The sequence below is a fragment of the Cynoglossus semilaevis genome, chromosome 14, assembly GCF_000523025.1.
Source record: "Cynoglossus semilaevis isolate Cse_v1.0 chromosome 14, Cse_v1.0, whole genome shotgun sequence".
Classification (NCBI taxonomy): domain Eukaryota; kingdom Metazoa; phylum Chordata; class Actinopteri; order Pleuronectiformes; family Cynoglossidae; genus Cynoglossus; species Cynoglossus semilaevis.
Genome location: NC_024320.1, coordinates 6,923,705 through 6,942,727, shown reverse-complemented (window position 1 = coordinate 6,942,727; position 19,023 = coordinate 6,923,705). Strand labels below are relative to the sequence as shown.

The following is a 19,023-nucleotide window of genomic DNA, read 5'->3' as shown; positions in this document are numbered from 1 at the left end:
ATTATTTATTATTTATTATTTATTATTTATTATTTTCCTCATTTATCCTGATTGAGTCTCACTGAGATTAAATATTATCTTTCCAGAGATATTACAATTACAACACATACAAAATCAGTGTAGATAGATAGATCTACAGTGCAGATATTATACTATTATCAAAATGATCCAAATTTCGACTTTGATAAACTGGGGGCCGATACTTGTTGATTGCACAGACAGGTAACTCCATGCCAATTATTAGAAGATCAAAAAGAATCTGTAAAATTTTAAACCAAAAAACCCTTAAAAAACTTTGTTCTTTCAATTCTGTAGCCTGAAAGAAATATTGTTTTGAAACCAATCTGAATCAACTTTCAATGAAGAAAGTAAATAGAAAGGACTGGATTCTCTTTGCAGTCTGGAACCAAATGAACCACAGACGGGTCCCGAACCAGAGGTTGAGAGCCCCTGTGTTTAATTTATTCTTTTGTGCTGTTTCACTTATTATAAAAAGCTTTCACATTCAAACAGAAAGTGAACAGGGTGCAATCTTGTTGACGTGCAGAGTGGATAATTCCACTTTACAGGTGCTATAAAAAGCAGCTCCTGCAGTGATGACTTCTGTCCAGTATCGTCTAGTTCTAGAGATTCATCATCTATTCCTTCAGTCACGGCCTCGACGCACAGGAGAATGATAACTGTTACTGACTGACGTTACCAATACTCATTCAAATTTCATTAGCACAAACGTACTCGTCAAGTACTTCAATATACCAGTAAAGACAATATAAAACAGGCCGGGCTGAAGGGAGAGCTCCATCCCACAAACTAATCTGCTGCGCTGGACCAGGCCGTCGCTGGGGGGTTGATCGATCCTGAGGGAAATCTCCTGCGTTCATGAGTTTCGTCATTCTACGTTTCGTCTGCTTCTTGACATGGTTTGATTTTTATGATCTCTTTCATTATCAGTCTGTCATATGTCAATGTTTATGGCTCCATAAAAACATCCATTTCACACAGATGAAACAGGCATCACTGCGCGGCTGGGAAGCTCTCGGCCCCAGACAGCGCAAGGTTACGATTATTCAGCAAGTGCTTTACGATCTTTACACCATTACTGCCACCTCACTGAGCCAGCTTTGGGGTGCGTCGGGTGCGTTTATCCAGCATGAATAAATCACACTCATTTACTACGACGTGGACATTTCAGGTTTTATTCTGTCACTACATGTCACTCTTAGTCAAGCATTCACTTTCACTATCCCCACAGGGCTTCTTCTGGCTGAGAGCCTGCCAGCAGCAACAATCTCCAAACTATCACACATTTCCCCAGGATGTACGGAGTGGAGGGGGTGGGAGGGCATTTTCAGATCCCTTTAATAAGTTCCTATTAGCATCACTGCAAATATTAGAACTAAAAACCTGTTAAAGAACCACTGGGAGTCTCTCGAGACAGACACACGCACGGAGAAAATAAAATTTCTTCTCATACTAATTTATTAACCATAATATTCTAATGACCCTCAAATATGCCAGGATAAATGACCTTATTACTGCCATTAAGTTTATCTCCTGCAGAACCAGCGCAGTCAGCAGCGGTTCATCCAACCTTTATACAGTGACACTGAGCGCACAGCCAACAGAAATCGTGCGTCAACAGCGGGTTTTTTTATTTATTTATTTTTTACAAGATGAATCATTTCACGACCCCAGGGGTCACGTACCAATTAGAACCAGAATGTAGCGCTGCTTGAAGAGACGAGCACGAGTGCAGACCAGTCTGTGCAGCACAGCTGGAGAATAAATGAAATACAAATCATTAACACCTAAGCAAAACATTTAGGAAGAGGCCAATTGAAGTTTTATGAAAATCCTTGGTACAAATTCTTGGTATTTTTTTTCTTTAGAGAAGCTTTGGACATAGGTCAGTCTCAGTCCATCTGGACATCAGCCATTTCATGTTGATTTCACTGTGTGAGGTCCGTGAATCGCATTCTGCTTTTCTTTGTATCGTTTATATAGCGTAAACTCAATACAGATATTGACAGTAAATACCCTGTTACTGGAGATGTTGTTACGGAGGATATTTTCAGTTCAAATTCTAGTTTGAAAGTCCATCGAGACAAATGTGTTTTGTGAATTTGAAATACACAAATAAAATCGATTTAGCTTAACTTCTGTCACGTCTCACTTTTCGGTCCTGTGACTCTCTGGAGAAATATTCAAAACCAAGCATCTCCGACAAATATCCCTAAAACAATCTGTTTCCTTCAGTTACCCCCCCCCCCCCCCGTCAACCTCCCCCTCTGAATTTGTGTCTTAAAAGCTTCTCCCTGTTTGTGAGGTTGCAGTTTTCTTACACATCTGAAAGACACTGGTTTCCAAAATAGGGGGTGCGTAATGGACACAGACAAAATACCGATCAAGGACGGACATTGAAAATGACCTTAGATTATCACTGAGATTATCACTGGACACACAACCCACAGCAGACGCTCAAACGACGTTTAAACTAATCTTCAATACTTAGCACAGAAATGGAGGTATATTTAAATGTATTTTTCCTTTTCCTTTTCTTAATTGAGCATTAATTAACTATTAAATAGATTAAACAGACTAATCAGTAACAGATTATAATCCTCCCACTGTGGCCACAAAACAGAATGCAAATGAGAGTGTGTGTGTGTGTGTGTGTGTGTCGATGTGACGCAGTACAGACCTGCTGGACCGGCTGTTGATTAACTGTGTTGAAAGGAACTCAGCTCTTTGATGTATCAGTGTTGTCAGCTCTAACTAAATCACTGCTGTGCATAAAAAGAAGCCTCTTGATTACAAGAGAGACGGCAGACTCTCTCTGTTTTTTGTTTTTTTTTTCTCTCTTCCCCTCGTCCACAGCCTGACATTCACAGGTGTTGAGAATCATCTGTTTGTCTCATCTCAAATTTAATATTTCTCTTCTTGAATAAAACATGTCATTTTTTTTTCCATCCCCATTTTCTTTGTTTCCTGCTCTGACGCTTTCACCCTCCTGGGTTCTTATTGGTGCCACGAGGGTGCGTTTGAAATGAATGCTACAGAAAAATCAAAGCACGTAAATATCTTGTGGGAGTTTTTTTTCCTCTTTCTCTCTGAGCTTTCTCGTCCAACAAAAAGAACCGACACTGACGTGACTGGTGTTCCACCTGGTTCCTCCCTAACAAACGGCCGTGTGGTCTTTCTAATCCCTGCGTCCGTGGTGTTGTTGTTTTCCTCGTCCCTGCGTTCACCTCTCGCTCTCGGCCCCGTCCACGAGTCAAGTCAGGATAAGTGATGGCTATTGAATCCTATGGTAATTGTGCAGAGGAAAAGGGCACACGGTGCAGATGCGCTTCTAATGAGACATGGAGGAAGAAGGCTGACCTCTCCAGCTGCCGCTCCATGAGCATTTATCATCGCGGCCACCCCTCTGTCTGAAGGCGTGGTGGGTAGAAAGAGCACGTCACCCTCTATTGGAGGTGACGCAACGGTGCAGGTGAGGGAGGATCAGACAGAGTGGGCCGAGACACCAGATAAAGACACAATTATGAAGACAGATTGAACACGCACTCGGGGAGTGTTGGGTATTGTGCAGGGACGAGCCGATGAATGTTTGCATCGTGGTGACGGAGCAGGACTGTGAGTCCCAGATAATTGATTTGGCCATAATTGTACACCACCGGCGTCAAGCCCACAATCAGTGCAGTCAGTGCCTGTGAGCTCAGTGTGTTGTCAGACAGTGGAGGCTGATGCCTCTGCTCCCAGTGTCTGTCAGAGCGAGACACAGACGTGATGGATGGACCTGAGCCCCAGGAAGTGGTTGGTACTACAAAGAAGAAATGCCCCAAGTGGGGAGTTTTCAACACTCTGTTCCACTGTTCCACTGTGGAACTCCACACTCCAGAGTCAAATAATATGAAATAGTCATGTGTCATTCATGAACAATTCGTTAAATATGAACTAATCTTTCATATGACTCGGGAGTAATGAGTCCTCTCAGTGAGCGATTTGTTCATTTTCACGCAGTATCTTCTCCCGCCACATGGCAGGCAGCTGCATAAGCTCAGTCAGAAGGACAGGAAACAGAAAGGATTAGTTCAGGACTCACTCAACCGTTCGTCCGTCCTCAGGTCTTCGTTCTTTTGTCACGTGACAGCGTGTGGCGAGCAGGAAGCACTACGGTTCGATCACGAATCGTCCGTATGGATCGTATGAACGATGGTAATAATGTCACATTTTTGCCACATTAAATGCACCATGTAAACATGGGCCAAGGGCTACAGCACCACCTGCTGTAAAAATGAACAAAAGGTTTGTTCAATTTACTGTTGGAGAGTAAACGATCCGAGTCAGTAAAAAGAGTCGGTCTTCCCAACACGAATACGAACCCAAACTCTGTGTTTCTGTAAATAGACGTCAGACTTGAACAGTTTTGGGGGGATTTGAGGTGAAAGCCAATGAACAGAGAACATCGGTCAGGATCAATACTAATGTTGAGACAGGAAATCACTGCAGTGAAACAAAGGCTCATGTTTTACTCCAGGCTGGGACGTCACCTGGCTCCTAACACTTGGATCAGAGAGTGAGAGAATTCCCCCTTAGTGGAACTAAAGCCTTGACTGTGTTCAGGTAGTAAAGCAGAAAAAGCTCGTTTTAAAACCATCACTGATTTGTCTTTTTAAATATGAGTATTATTCTGATGACTCTAAGAATAAACTAATACTCAAACAGGGCAACGGTGGAGAAGACAATGTAGACGAAAAGCATACTGATAGAGCTGCGAGCTGAAAACGATGGTTCTCAAACTATGGTACGTGTACCAGTGTTGGCACTTGGGCTCCATCTAGTACAATCTAATATCTTTCTGTCTTTAGATAAGTTACTTCATTGTTAATTGAAGTGGTTATTTATGCTTCTTTGGTGTGTGTGTGGTTTAGAATTCCATTAAAGTCCCGGTTGTAGTTCTTTAGTCATGAATAGTTTTAGGTGTTTTGCTAATTTGGTGGTTCCCAAAGCGGGGGGCGGGCCCGAGGAGTGTGTCTTTGGCTATTGTTGAGGGGCACAGGAAGACAAATACATTTTTTAATTGCAATAATTCTCATTATTTTGCCACAGTTGGTAAAATTGCACTTGTTTGTTATGTGTTTAGTTGGAATTACAGTCTAGAAAAAAGTGGTTTAGATTGGAAACACCAGTGGAAAAGAGGGTTTATATTAGGGGTGGCTAGATCCAATGATCCAAAACTGTTTCGCTCTAATACTGGTCCAAATTTCAGGATCAAACAACTATAACCAATCAGATCTGATACTTAAGCTCAAAGCTTATAACTTATCAGGTATCAGGTTGATATCGGTGTCAGCAGATACTCTGTGTACTCTTGCAGTATTGATAGCATGTGCAATCAGCACACTGAGTGAAGACAGAAGCAAAGTTAAACTGAAATTTTCCATCAAAACATGTTGCGGTTCAACTACTGTAGGTATAATACTGAGCACTGAATGTTTTAGCCATCCAGGACATCCAACAGTGTTCTTCATAACAACTCTCCTTTAACTTCGTAAAAATAGCAAACTTTTCTCCCTTTAACTAGATCCAATTCTACAACAACACTTCATATTCACACTACCTCTCTCTAATCTCCCATCGCTGCCTCTGATGCACAACGGAAATACAAAAAAATATAGGTCACGTAGTTTAGAACAATTGTGTTGAGGCTCATTAAGTCTCCGTTAGGCTGTTCAGCAAGTAATACTGCAGAAGGAACCAGCTCCCTGCCACGTCTGCACTGCAGTAAGCCACAGTAATGTGTACTTGTGTAATTGTCCTGTTTTGCAAAACAAAATTGCGGCTCTAAATTTCAGCTCTTTCAGCTGATGGACAGGAACTGCTTATTACCCTCAGTCTGTCTGCGGAGGCTTCTCTGTCTGACCCAGAATCTTTACTCAGGCTGTTTGCATTCTGGGTCCACAACTGCTCATCTCTATATTTTCTTCTTTTTTCTGCTCAAAGTAGATCCTTAAATCTGCACTTTCATGTGAGGCCAGTGTCTGAAGTGTGAACACGTAAGCGATAAGGGATGGCTGGGTTTTAAATATGAGCTTGGCCAGAAAATGTTGAAGAGAAATCCTTGGATCTCGCTCCTCTAACAGCCCCCTACTTTCCATGCTCAGTGTCGGCCCCTCGCAGCCTTGTTTTAATCATATTTGGAACCAAATAGCAAACACAACCAGGACATGAATTTTTAAAGAAGAAATTGCTACTTTTAGGAAACTCCTGTTCCTCAAATTGCTTTAAAGTGTCTTTTCCCTTCAGAAAAGAAAATGTTTTCCATGAGACTTTGGTTTTGTTTATCTGGACTGGGAAGTGTTGGGATGAATGAGAGGCAGAGGCAGATGGAAAGATGGATGGATAGATAGATAGATAGAGAGAGAGAGAGACAGAGAGAGAGAGAGAGAGAAAGAGAGAGAGTCAGCACCTGGATCAATGCCAGCAGTCCAGAAATCAAATAAGTTTTGGTGGAATTTATTTTGCATCCATTGTTTTTCTGCTTTGTTTGCATCTCTATCAGCTGAGAGAAAATGATTTGCTCGACCACGGCGCTCCCTGCAAGAGGAGCTCCATATTACAAGAGGGAAAAATAAATTGCCTCGGCATCATGACTGTGTGGATGAGAGAATGAATTCCAATAGTGTTGTGATTAGTTTGATATCACATTCCAAGACAACGTGTTACTTAAAGTTCCAGGAGACTGAGAGAAAAACAAAAGGAGCAGGTCCTGTGGGTGTAACGCTGTGACATCACTAACAGCTTTCATGAAGGTTGGTTTGGTTTGTTTTTGACCTGAGTTGTTGCAGGTTGACCCCTGAGAACGACTTTACACTGCTGTTGACGTCTCTCTCCTCTCAGCTGCTGCTGCTGCTGAATCTCTCTTCATTCACAATCTCACTGGTGTTTTTTTTGTTTGTTTCTGTCTAATCCTGCTGACATCACCCTCTGCTTTTAATTTCCCTCTCCCTCCTCCTTTTCTCCTTATCGTCCTCCCTCTCCCCTCTCTCTCTTTTATCTAAATGCACACCTGACACTCATCACCTCCCTCTCTGGTCCTGCAGGGCGGAGGCAGCGGGCTATCAGCGGGTGCTGCAGGTGGACCTGGAGGTTAACGGACTGACGGCCAATCATGCGGCCAGGGAGGTGACGTGGCAGGTGGAGTACCCGCTCACTCGAACCCTGACCAGCGAGGTGCAGACGCTCATTCGCCTGGCACCTCAGGACTTAGGTGGCGTCGTGCCGCTAGCAATGGTGAGCTAATCCTCTGGTTTTTAAAGTGGTGCATATTTGGACGTGCTGACTGAAGGTCAGTGGCTTCCTCTCTCTACTCTGACTGTGTGCCTCTGACTGACACTAGCTGCAGGGTCTTTAGATTTTCATTCGTCATAGCATTGCAGCTATTGCATTTCTGGAAGTTAAACACATTTTTTTTTTAAGTAAAAGCCTGGTTTTATGTACAGTACAGTTCATACATTCAGCATTCACAGCACAGACCTGTTTTTAACAACGTAGAGCAGGAGAACAGTAACAGCAACAGTTCCTTCATTCGTCTTCTAGCACTTAAGCTTTTACAGCCTCTGTTTGTGAGGGAGGCGGGGGAGGGGGGGTGAAATAGGGGAGGGGTTCTAACTCAGCAGTAATTGACCACAGATAGGCCTTGACATGTCCACATGTAGAGACAAACAACCATTAACACTCACGTTCACACCAACGGTAGTGTGAACAACTACCCAGCAGTAATATTCAAACCACTTCCTGCACCGCTCGGCCTCCGTCAACAGTTCTTCCTGTTTTTGGTGTTTTCTCTCTGACAAACACCACATTTCATCTAAGGTCGGGCGTTTACACACCTTACCAACTTTTTTTCCAACTCAGTGGGGTCAGAGTTCAAACCCTGCTGCCTTGAAGTGAAAAAACACACACAAAAAAATCAATATTTTGTTTTTGTATCTCTTCCTCTGAAACCCAGTACACGAGCCGTTATCAGAGCCGGCTCACAATGTGATGACCAAAGGTCTTACACCTCAGTGTCCCAGACAGCCACTGTGCTGCATTTATTAATGAGGAGAGGACACAGTATATGTGTAAAAGAAGTAGGTACGGACTAATCATAAAATAAATAAACAGATCAGAAAGAGGTGATTCTTTGTCTAAGGATGTTATTACATTTATCAATTTTTTTCGTCTGTGTCACTGAAATAGCAGTTTGAAGAATCCAAAGTATGGACCGTTAGTTCCAGGGGGCCAATTGTTGCCCATGATTACACTTTATACAGCCCACAGCCTTGTCATAACAACACATCATGCACAATAGACATTTATTTTAGCCTCCTAGATTTTGTTTTCCCAAACAGACTTTAGTACATCCTAATGTTTATGGTCTTCACAGTGATTCTGTTGAGACCTGCTTAGAGTTGGATTAAAAAAATCATCAAGTAGAATCCTGCTAATAACAGGATGAAACCTTCACATAAACAGATCTGATAAAATCACAGTCAAACACCAGGCAGTTACAGACACGGTCACAATGGAAAAAACCACACGCTGGCTCTAATCTTTGATGCCAAATTAAACTCTCCCCTCCTCTTGTCTGTGTTGTCCTCAAACATCCTGCCTGTAGACGGAGGGAAAAGCGCAGGGGTAAAAACAGCACAGACTAAAATCAGACCTGAATACAGTGTGTGCTATAAACTGCTGAACACAATACAAGCCACACACCCACTCCATTACATTCACAGGAATCAGAATGACTTTGTGCAGTCGAGCAGACGAGACATTTTGTTGATAATGGCTCCGCGTGTCGTGGATTATGTCACACTGTTGAAATGCAGATTCCTCTCAATATTTTTCACCAAACTAGTCAGAGAAAAAAAAAAAAGGAAAATGATCAACATACTGTAGCTCAGCAGGTCAACGAAAAAAAAATTGCAACAAGCTTATTTACTAAAATGTCAGCTTCTAGCTTCTATTTAAATGTATTTATTGTAAGGAAAAACAACGACAACAAAAAACCACTCCAAACTGCCATCACACTTGGCAGATCCTGATTTTGCAGAGCTGTTCAGAGAGACTGTATGTTTGTGAACTCCAATCACAGTTTGTTCAGTAACAGACACATACAGACCCACTGCTCCAGTGTGTAAAAAAATGGTTAAATATAGTTTTATATGCCTGGTGGACGATGGCCAGGATTTTCCAAAAATGAAAAAAAACTCTGAGCACTACATAAAATTTTACAGTAGCAATTTGCTGAAGGAGCAGTTCAGCTTTGATTTACGATCGCCGGTCACTGATGGAGCTCTAAAAATTTTTACTTCCAACACTTTAAAGTTTTAGAGTACGTTTAAAAATAGTACATGTCCTGAAAATAACATTTGAGGAGACAGAGTACAGTATACTTAGTCTAGAAGCTTTGACTTTTCATCTAAGAGGCAGTGTTGCTAACGTTTAAAAAAGTCTTTAAAAAAAAAAGCATATTTAGAGGAAGATGTCAATCAAATGTATTAAACTCCACAGTTTTGCCAACTTTTGAATCATGCCTCAGGTTCTTCAAGGTCTTTGCGGTTCTTGTCAGACAAAAAAAGGCAGATGACATCACAGAACATAAAACTTCGTTTCTGGTAAATTAAGACAAATGGTCCTTAAGTGTAAGTCATGGATCACTGGCACGGCACGCTCAGGTAGACACACATCTTCAAACATCTGTGCACTTCTAATTCCCTCCAAATATGAAGAGGGACTCTGTTCATGAAGGGGGGAAAGGATTAAATGATAAATGGATATAGATTTTTTGGGAAAGAAGCAGAGCGCTTGCTTTCTAATAATAGGAGGAATAAAAGAGATCAACTGAGGCAGTGTGTGTGTGTGTGTGTTTTCTGACTGTAGTTGTTAAAAAGGGATTATGAAAGTTTTTTTTTTTTTATCTGAAATGAACTGGAAGGGCCCGCAGCAAGGACAGCAAAAGCGTTAGCCGCTGAACTCTCCAGACGTGCATTAGGAAAAAAAAGGAAAAAAAGACAAGAAAAGGAATAAACAATTTAAAATCCTCTCTGCCTTTGACATTCCCTGACTCTAAAGTCGGAACATCAGAGTCACCTGACTTCAAGGCTAGTTTTGTACAATAGAGTTACAACAGGGGCATAAGTTCATTCTTTGTTTAATTTAAAAACACAAAAAACGTTTTTTTCTTCTATAATTTTGAAGCTGCTCCTCAGTCAACACTACTGAATTTTATTTTCTACTTTAAAGTGGAAAAGGCCATTTCTATTTTAGCTGACGGTACACTTTAATGTTAATTTTTCTTCATCGCCAGCAAAAACTATGTAAACATTCTAAACATGTAAACGTATAAACATTAAAGCACTGTTTCCCAAATGTTTTGGAGCCATGATGCATATTTTGATTTGAAAATCTCACTTCAGACCACCAACAAAATAAGTCACAAATGTCTCTGTGTTAAAATATACTGACTTTCCAGTCTCAATTTAATCACTATTTCCAAACTCAGTGTGAAACCAGTGCCTGTTTAGTTGAACACAACACTGATAACCTTGGAGGAATTGAAGAAAGATTTGACCAAAATTATTTTAATAGTTGTCGACTAAGAATCAAACTAAAAGCAGCTCTAATGACTGAATTAAGACTTGGTTACAGTTCAGTACCAAACCTATTGAGAAACCACAAGTTTTATGTCATTCTGAGCGAGTACTGCTACTCTCAAGGAGCATGAGAATACTTTATTACCATCATAGCTCTTTACCTAAAAGTTGTATTGGCTTAATTAAAATACAATTTGACTACAGACTAAAAGCTAATAAGCAGTAGCACTAGTACAGTACTTCTCAAACAGTGGGGCGGGGCCCTTCTTTGGGGGCATGGTGAGGTGCCAAGGGGGGGCGTGAGGGGCTTCCAATGGAATAAAGCACGCTGGACATCAGTGTACCACTGCTGTAATGCTTGAATGATAACAAGCCTCCAGTCACTAGGGGGCAGCAACTCCTACAGTGGTTTGTACAGATAAAAATATACACGTTATCAGGTTCTCGATAGTATTTCAATTCGCAGGAATGTGGGTCGGGGAGAGGTGGGGGGGCGTGAAAACATTTCTGTCCCCAAGGGGGGGCATGACAGAAAATAAATGAGAACCACCGCCCTAGTGTAACGTAGGTGTGTAGATTCAAATGAAGTTGTTATAATTCAAAAATGCTGTTGAAAGAAAGAAAACAGAAAGTATCTCTGGATGATGTTGCAAACATTGAAAATTAACATTTTACAAGTTAAGTTTGATTGAAAAAAAAAAAAAATATATATATATATATAGAGAGAGAGAGAGACTGGTATTGCTAAGCCCATAATACATAACTTTTACCTTCAGTGATAGTAACTTGTTGTTTCTTAAAAGGACAATTTCATGGTGGCGTCAGAACGCCCATACTTTATAAGCTAATTAAACCTAATTAAACTCCATTCACAGACGTCGCGTGCACTGCTGTGAATATCTGCGAACGCCGGGTGAAATAAATTCATAAATCTGACGCAGCAGCTGGAGATTAATGTCAGGAAAACAATTAAATGCTGCGGCGGGGGGGGCAGCCGCGCCTGTGTGTGGACATTATTTCATCATTGTGTACAGAGAGCAGACACAGCAATTCGATAACAAAAAAAACCAAACCAAAAAATAAACCTTGTCTTCCTCTGATCACTTCTGGGCCTCACTCCTACACACAGCCGCGCACACATGTCGTACCAGAGCTGTCTGCCAAACAGGAATCACACTTTCCTGCACGGTTGTCTGGATTTAACAGCTAAAATCTGTCCACCTGGGTAAACGACGGGAGCTGTGACAATTACAGAATGTCGACAGCGCTGTGCGGAAAAAAACTGACGTGGACAAGAAAAGACACGGTCGAAAAAAGGCAGAAAAATAAACTCAGTCGAGTCTGGAACTTAGGCAGGAAGTTCATTTTGTTGCTGGACAAATAATCCAACATCCAATATAAAACTATTTTTTTTCCTTTTCCTTGTTTTTTCTTTTCAGCCGCTCTGTGATTGATAATCGCTCGACTGAGATCAGGAAATTGAAAAACGTATTAAGTTCAAGTTGATCTTTATTGGACAAGGACTGATTCTGTGTTGGAGTGAAATTTGCATTTCGTAATGGATTTGAACAAAGTCAATACAGACTTTAGATCTTGTTTTATTTTCTACTGTAGTGAACATTTGAGTTTGTTAACTCTGCCTGATCTGCTGCCTCAATTCGGTGGTTTTCAAAATTGGGGCCGCGGCCCTCTAGGGGGCCCTCAGAAAATTGATGAGGAAAAATGTAAAAACCATTTTCCACAATCATTCATTCACAACCGTACAGCACGCAAACTGCCATAATTGATCTGATTCTCAGGTTTCTGATGATGGGACTCCCTGCCTGATTCGACCACATACACAGATGATCAAAAATGGTCGATGAAGTCAAAAAAAAAAAAGAAAAACTGCCTCGTTTTTTTTTTTTTTTGCAGTCAGATGACTTTGTTGAAATTCAGTGCACGCTCCAGACAAACCCACTGGTTGATTTTCTACTGAATTTGTGCATGTAGTCAACCATAGTATCCAAGCACACAGAGGAAAATGCCTGAATATTATTCTCCTCATATCTGCAGTATATTTCCATGTCACACTAACAGAATCTCCAGAGTTCTGCTGAAAACTTCGATGACTGTTTTGGCCAAAAATGTATGAAGTGGTTCTTTTTATTATTTAAATAAAAATATATAACATACAATGTCTTAACAGAATATTATTATATATAGAATATTAATATATTCTATTGTATATGTTAGAGAGATATCAAATATACCACAGACGAGCAATGTTTTCATAAAAAGAAGAACAAGCAGAAAAATTAGCTTCTAAAAGGTGCAACTTTTTTATGTTATTATTAAGTTTTGACAGAAATTCCAGCTCTATTCCTCATTTATTCAGAATAATCTCATCACAGCAGCTGAAGAGTCGACGATTAAATTACCATTCCATGATGTATTTTACATGCGTTTTTTACAATTGATTTTTCTCTACTCCTCATTAAAAAGCGAACCCCGTTTTGTTTGGGCCCTATAATAGTTTGTGACGCGGCAGCTTCTGTGACTGATATTCCTCTTGACTGTTGCACCTGCTTCTCTGCTAATCTGTGAATGTGCAGCTGAGCAGAAACGCTTGATATACATCGCTGTCCAACGACGAATATCACACACAGGTGCATGAAGAATCTTTGTTAACAACTTGATTTTGTTCGGTAAATTAAAGCCGTTTGAAGTGAGCAGGGAGATGACAGCGGAGTCAGGTATCAAATGTTAAAGGTTTGCATCATAAAAAAGTAACATCAGTGTTTGAGCTGTATTTATCTCACCCGTACAATTTTCATTCTCTCGTAGCCCAAGACAATCTGCTTCAATAACACACTGCAGTACACTGTGCATATACTGTAGTAGTCAGTAATAGAGTCAAACACCTTTGTTCCAATAGTCACACATCAATTGGCTGCAAAAAAACATTTTAAAAAAAGGTGTAAAAACAAGTATGTGAACAATCTCCTCCTCTTGTGCTAATGAATTAGCCTAGCCATATATTCTTTGCAGTTCAGGTTAATTTAACGTATTTGGGGTTATTAGGATTATTAATCCAACAGATGGTTGGACATTCAGCAGACATTGTGACAAAAGTTGCGATAACGAGGTCAAGACTGTCTTAGGTTTACATAGATTGGTTGAATATGCAGGAATACTTCGTGTTTGTAGATACCTGGAGGAAGCTGCCTTAAAGCACAGTTTTACCTTTTATACAGGGTGTCCTCGACCTATGTTGGGATTCTGTTCTATGTTTTCCACCTGCACTAACACAGTGATAACATCATCACCTCTGACATAAAAACACCAGAAGAGTCTGACTTACGCCTGGGAGCCATAATGAAGGGCAAAAAGTTCCCAAAAAACCAACACAAATGAAAGAAAGTGAATGAAGCACAATCCAATGTATGGCGTACAACCAGCAAAAAAACAACAACTTTGTTTTGTGTATGGCGCCACCTGCTGACGTATTGCTCTGTTCGTCAACTGATGGAACAAGACTTTCTTAATACATTTATGGGAGATGGCGATGTAACCACGAAACGCCGTAGCTCGAGGTTGTCGTGTAGCCCCGTGTAGATGCTTTGGCATTTGTGTATTCACAGTAACAATACTACTTCTTCATCATTAGCCTGTGTTTACAGTTACTCTGGGTTTATGTCCTTGTTTTGCCTCCCGTTCTCTATAATTATGCAGCCCATACACTGATGGTTAGCTGCAGCCTGTGTTTCACTCCCTTTCACCTGTACTAATTATACTGTATAATGACAGCTAACGTATGTGAGAGGCAGCACAGTGACGGCGTTCCATGAACCAGCTTGAAAGCAAGCATGTGCAGAGAACATGCCGGATGGGAAGGCAGCACTTTTATTGCACCCTCACATGAATTTTTGATCTCCCTCCCTCCTGCTCGCTGCTCGCTGCCTCTCTGTTCCCTCATTAGAAAAGACAGCCAAAGCTTTAACATCCCAAATGCTATCATTAGCGTTTTAAAGATGAGCCTCTGAAACTCATCGCACCTTCCGCTGGCTAACATTAGCTCGGCGCTCATTGTCTCGCAGCGTCCCCACCGGGGTCATTAGCAGGAAGCTCAATGTCACTCCTTTCATTCCCTTATTGAATTTGTTTATTTTTATATATGTTTTCTATTTTATACGGTCACGGCCGAGTGCCTTTGTCTACAGTAATTAGGGTTTGGCCCAATGTTCTGTCCTCAGTGCCAGCGTCGGGCAGATAGTGACAGAGCGAGGGGGCAAAAACAACAGCATTAAATTGGAGTTGCGTCCCCCGCAGGCGAAAAGGAACAGATTAAAAAGAAAGCATTCATATCTGCATTTTACACACGGCGCTATCGCTGCATCGGTACCAGCCGGCCGTATTCTGGCGGCTGCCATCAGTCACACTGTCACTCTGTCAAGAACTGAGTTTGGAAATGGGCTGGCAGTGCACTAATAGGCTGCACACTGAAGTCGTCCACTGGCATGTTAAATGTCCTGCAGGCTGCATTAGCCATCTGCATGCAGCCATAATTCTACTTATAGCTTAATTAAGTCCCGGAACTACAGTATGTATTCTGGCCTTTAATTTACTGCTCCATTTTCTCTTCTGCATTTTGACAACATTCATTTACTTTTTAATTGAGAGTGCTCGCGGAGCCCTCCTCAGTATGAGCCCCATGTTCTCGGCCGACTGCGTCATATTGGACTTACTATACCACTACTATAGAAACACATGACGCAGGTCAACACAATAACAGCTTGTTGTTGCGCAGGTTTAGCACTTGCGTGGATTTATTCAGATTGTAGGAAACGCTAAGTGCTACAGTACGGTCGGGAATTTTAATTGTCAAGAAAAACAGACGATGCCAAAGCTCGTTAACCTCGAGACGAACTGCAGTGCCAGGTGAGGATTCTATGTGTTCATCACCACACGTCACACGTCGTATGTTATCAAAATGTATTGAAAAAAATACATAATTAAAATGGGTTAGTTGCCATAGAAATAACTGCTTTTTTTTGCCTTGTTTTTAAATGAACATACAAGTGGTTAACTGAAAATCACTTTGGGCCTAATTTCTATTAATAATTAGAAATGAGTTAATTAAAAAGATAGACGTTAGTTTCAACAGATGATATCTAACTTCTAGTTTATCTTATTCTTAGAAAAGTGTAGAAATCCACATTAATTGTCTCTTTACACAAAACATAAAACACAATATTTCTAAAATGAATGAATCAAAAAATAATGCTACACTTACAGTACAGTAGCAGTGATGAACCAGACACTAGGCTATAATGTGACAGTGTCATTAATAATAAAATAAGAAATCACTATGTGATGTGTGTGGAGAAAGTGATGTCAGCCAATTAAAAATATCAAAAATAAATAAATAAATAAAAATAGCAGATAAAGCTGTAATTGCATTTGTATTATGTTGTAATAACAGCAATAAGTTTTACTAGAACTGAGTTTTTCGACAGGTCGTTTTTTACTTCATGAATATTTGTTTAGAAAATGAATGTTTATAAAACATTATAGCATAATCAAATAATAATAATCAAAAATATGTTTTAAATACATTTTGTATATCATATATGTGTATATATATGTATATATATATTTATATAGTATGTGTGTATCCGATCATATACATCAGTTTTTAGAGGAAAAAAACGATCACCATGTCGATGAACTGCAGGTGTCATATCTTGTTCAGCAAATACGAGACAAAAATTAACAATAAAGAAACCACTACGAAATAGCCAAGAGGTAGCCAAAAATAGCAACAAACTCAAAAGAGAACCCAGATTAGCTCAAAGTTAGCCAAAAAATGTAGCAAAAAGAGGTGAAAGGGAGCCAGAGGAGAGTGTCAATGTTTGATAAAAACCCTGGAAATTATTCAAAGGCCTCTTGCAACATTTCACCCTGGCAAAGGCCCCAGTTTACTGAAAAAGAGACTCCTTTCTCCTCCTCGGTGTATTTGCTGGCAGTGTGGTCGAATGTGTGGTTGGAGGAGTGTGTGTGTGTGCCATCTTCACACTGTGAACATTTGTAACTGAGGGAGCGTGAGGCAGTGTTGCAGAGAAAGAGCAACTCCTCTTTGATGAATAGCACACACACTGTGCGCATCCTCCGAGTCACAAACACACAAACTTTATTTCACTCCTGCCACCCAACGACTCTCTCCTTCCTCCCTCAGGACCCAGGATGCAGCCTCTCTGTCACTCAGGCTTTACTTTGAAGCTAAGCCCGTCCATTCTGTAATTTGTTGTTTTATTTATTTTTCGCTGGCTGCTCTTCGCTCACTCCCCTCACACCTTCTCTGTCAGTCTGGCTTGAGAAGCTTTTCCTCCTCTTGGGCCAAAAAGATCCAAAGTTCTGTCGTGTGCAACTCCCTGGTTTACTTTGATTAAATGACCTCCAACCAGAGGAAATGCTTTGGTAGAACATGGTTTCACAAACATCCTGTTTGAAAACACTGCACACTAGATCTTCTCGGTTCCCTTCAGGGGGGCGCTACAGCAGATCATCTGCCTCCATCTCACCCTCTCCCTGGCCTCCTCTGCTTTTACTCCATGTTTCTCCATGTGATTTTTTTTACAACCTGCACAAAAATCTCCTCCGAGGTGTTCTTCTTCTCCTCTTTCCTGTCAACTCCATCTCCACTATCCTTTCATCTCCATCATCTCCATCATGTCTCCTCAGCTCATGTCCAAACCATCTCCACCTCTCCTCTCTAACTTCATCTCCAAACTGCTCCACCTTAACTGTCCCTCTGATCCTGTCCATCCTGGTCACTCCCAGTGAAGATCTCAGCATCTTCATCTCCTCCACCTCCAGCTCAGAGTGTTGTCCATTGGACAGAGACCATACACCACAGCAGGCCTCACACTATCTTTGCTGCTACTCTTCAGTCAAAAGAAAATACAAATTGCTAAAACCAAACTAGCGATGAAGGGATCGTCTGCCAAAGGCTCCATCTTGGACACATGGATGTGTCATGGTTACTGAGTAGTTTGTGTCATAGAATTTTCCTCTAGAAGCAACAAGTCCACACACTAATAACGTTAAAGAGTTCCAGGAGCCAGGAGAAATGAGTCCAAATCCAGGAAACTACTGCTGAATGTTCTTAACCTTTGAGCCAGAAGGTGAAATGCAAACCTCAGTGGAGGAAATGCTGACATCACATGGCCAAGTTTGGATATCACTGGGATGGAAACTGTCTGTAGCTTTCACAGTTCTCCAGAATCTATGTGGTCTAGTTGTCTAGTCTAACCTTTGTCAAAGCCCCGACATTTAAAATCTTTTCTTGAATATTAATATTACTTTATATAACTTACATATATTACTTTAATAATATTACTTTAAAACAGGTGTCAAATTCAAGGCCCGCAGACCCAATGCTGCCCACTAAATTATACTGTGTGGCCCTAAATGACCACTACAACAACACATTCAGGATAATGAGCGATCTGTGAGGTGAGAGATACTCAGTGTGTTCAAGGACAGGCAGCATCAGAGATATCTGAGGTTGTTGTTGTCGTCGGATTTTTCGTTATTTACCCGAACAGTTGGTGAAATTGATTCAAATGTAAGTTTTCCACAGCCGATAGATTTACTACACAGATCAATGTAGAATATTTGTGACTTGAATAAACATTTACTCATACGTTATGGAGCGGTTACATCTACACAGTCTTTCAGTTACAGCCGGCCCTTTGAGGACATCTGTATTACAGCCGTGGAACTCTGGGACAATGAGTGTGACAACCCTGTTATAGAGGGTTAAACACTAAAACATATCAGAGCTTAAAACCTGTGGCAAACATGGTCAAAGTTGTCAGGGTCGCCGTAGATTCCTGTTCTACGGCTTCATTTGGACTCCCATTGGTTCAAACCTCAGTTCCTTTTCTGTGTTATCCCCTAATGACATAGAGACAGACAGAGCGGGGGAGGGGACAACAACGGGAGATTGATATTTAATCTCACTAAAAGTATTTAGAGCTCAGGGAACATGATAAAAAAAAAAATCCAAGATCTCGTCAGGCCAACAACTTATGTAATAAATCAATATCTAATTAATGAGGAGAGTATAAATCACTCCCAGGCTTGATTTAATAATCAATATTGGTTTTTCTTACTCACGGTCATTACAGACGACTGCAATTGTATCTGTTTTGCTTGTTGTGTTAAATCTGTAGAGACACGGAGAGTTGATTATTTGGCTTACTTTATTTGCACTATAAAGCCGTCAGATTCAACACGTTCTTTTATGCGACGTCGGTGAAACACAGTAAATAAGGAGCAGGGACCGCTTCGTGGTTGTGCTCGCCTCCTACTAATTTAAAAAAGTTTCTCCTGC

At 40.9% G+C, this 19,023-nt stretch overlaps 1 protein-coding gene across 1 annotated transcript in view; it reads left to right on the top strand.

Annotated features, from left to right (window-relative positions):
- LOC103389405 (transmembrane protein 132C) overlaps nt 1-19,023 on the top strand; it is a 102,707-nt gene that overhangs the window by 55,287 nt on the left and 28,397 nt on the right. The window contains exon 3 of the mRNA XM_025062031.1: nt 7,107-7,296. Coding sequence (XP_024917799.1) covers nt 7,107-7,296 — 190 coding nt within the window. The remainder of the gene's footprint in view (nt 1-7,106; nt 7,297-19,023) is intronic.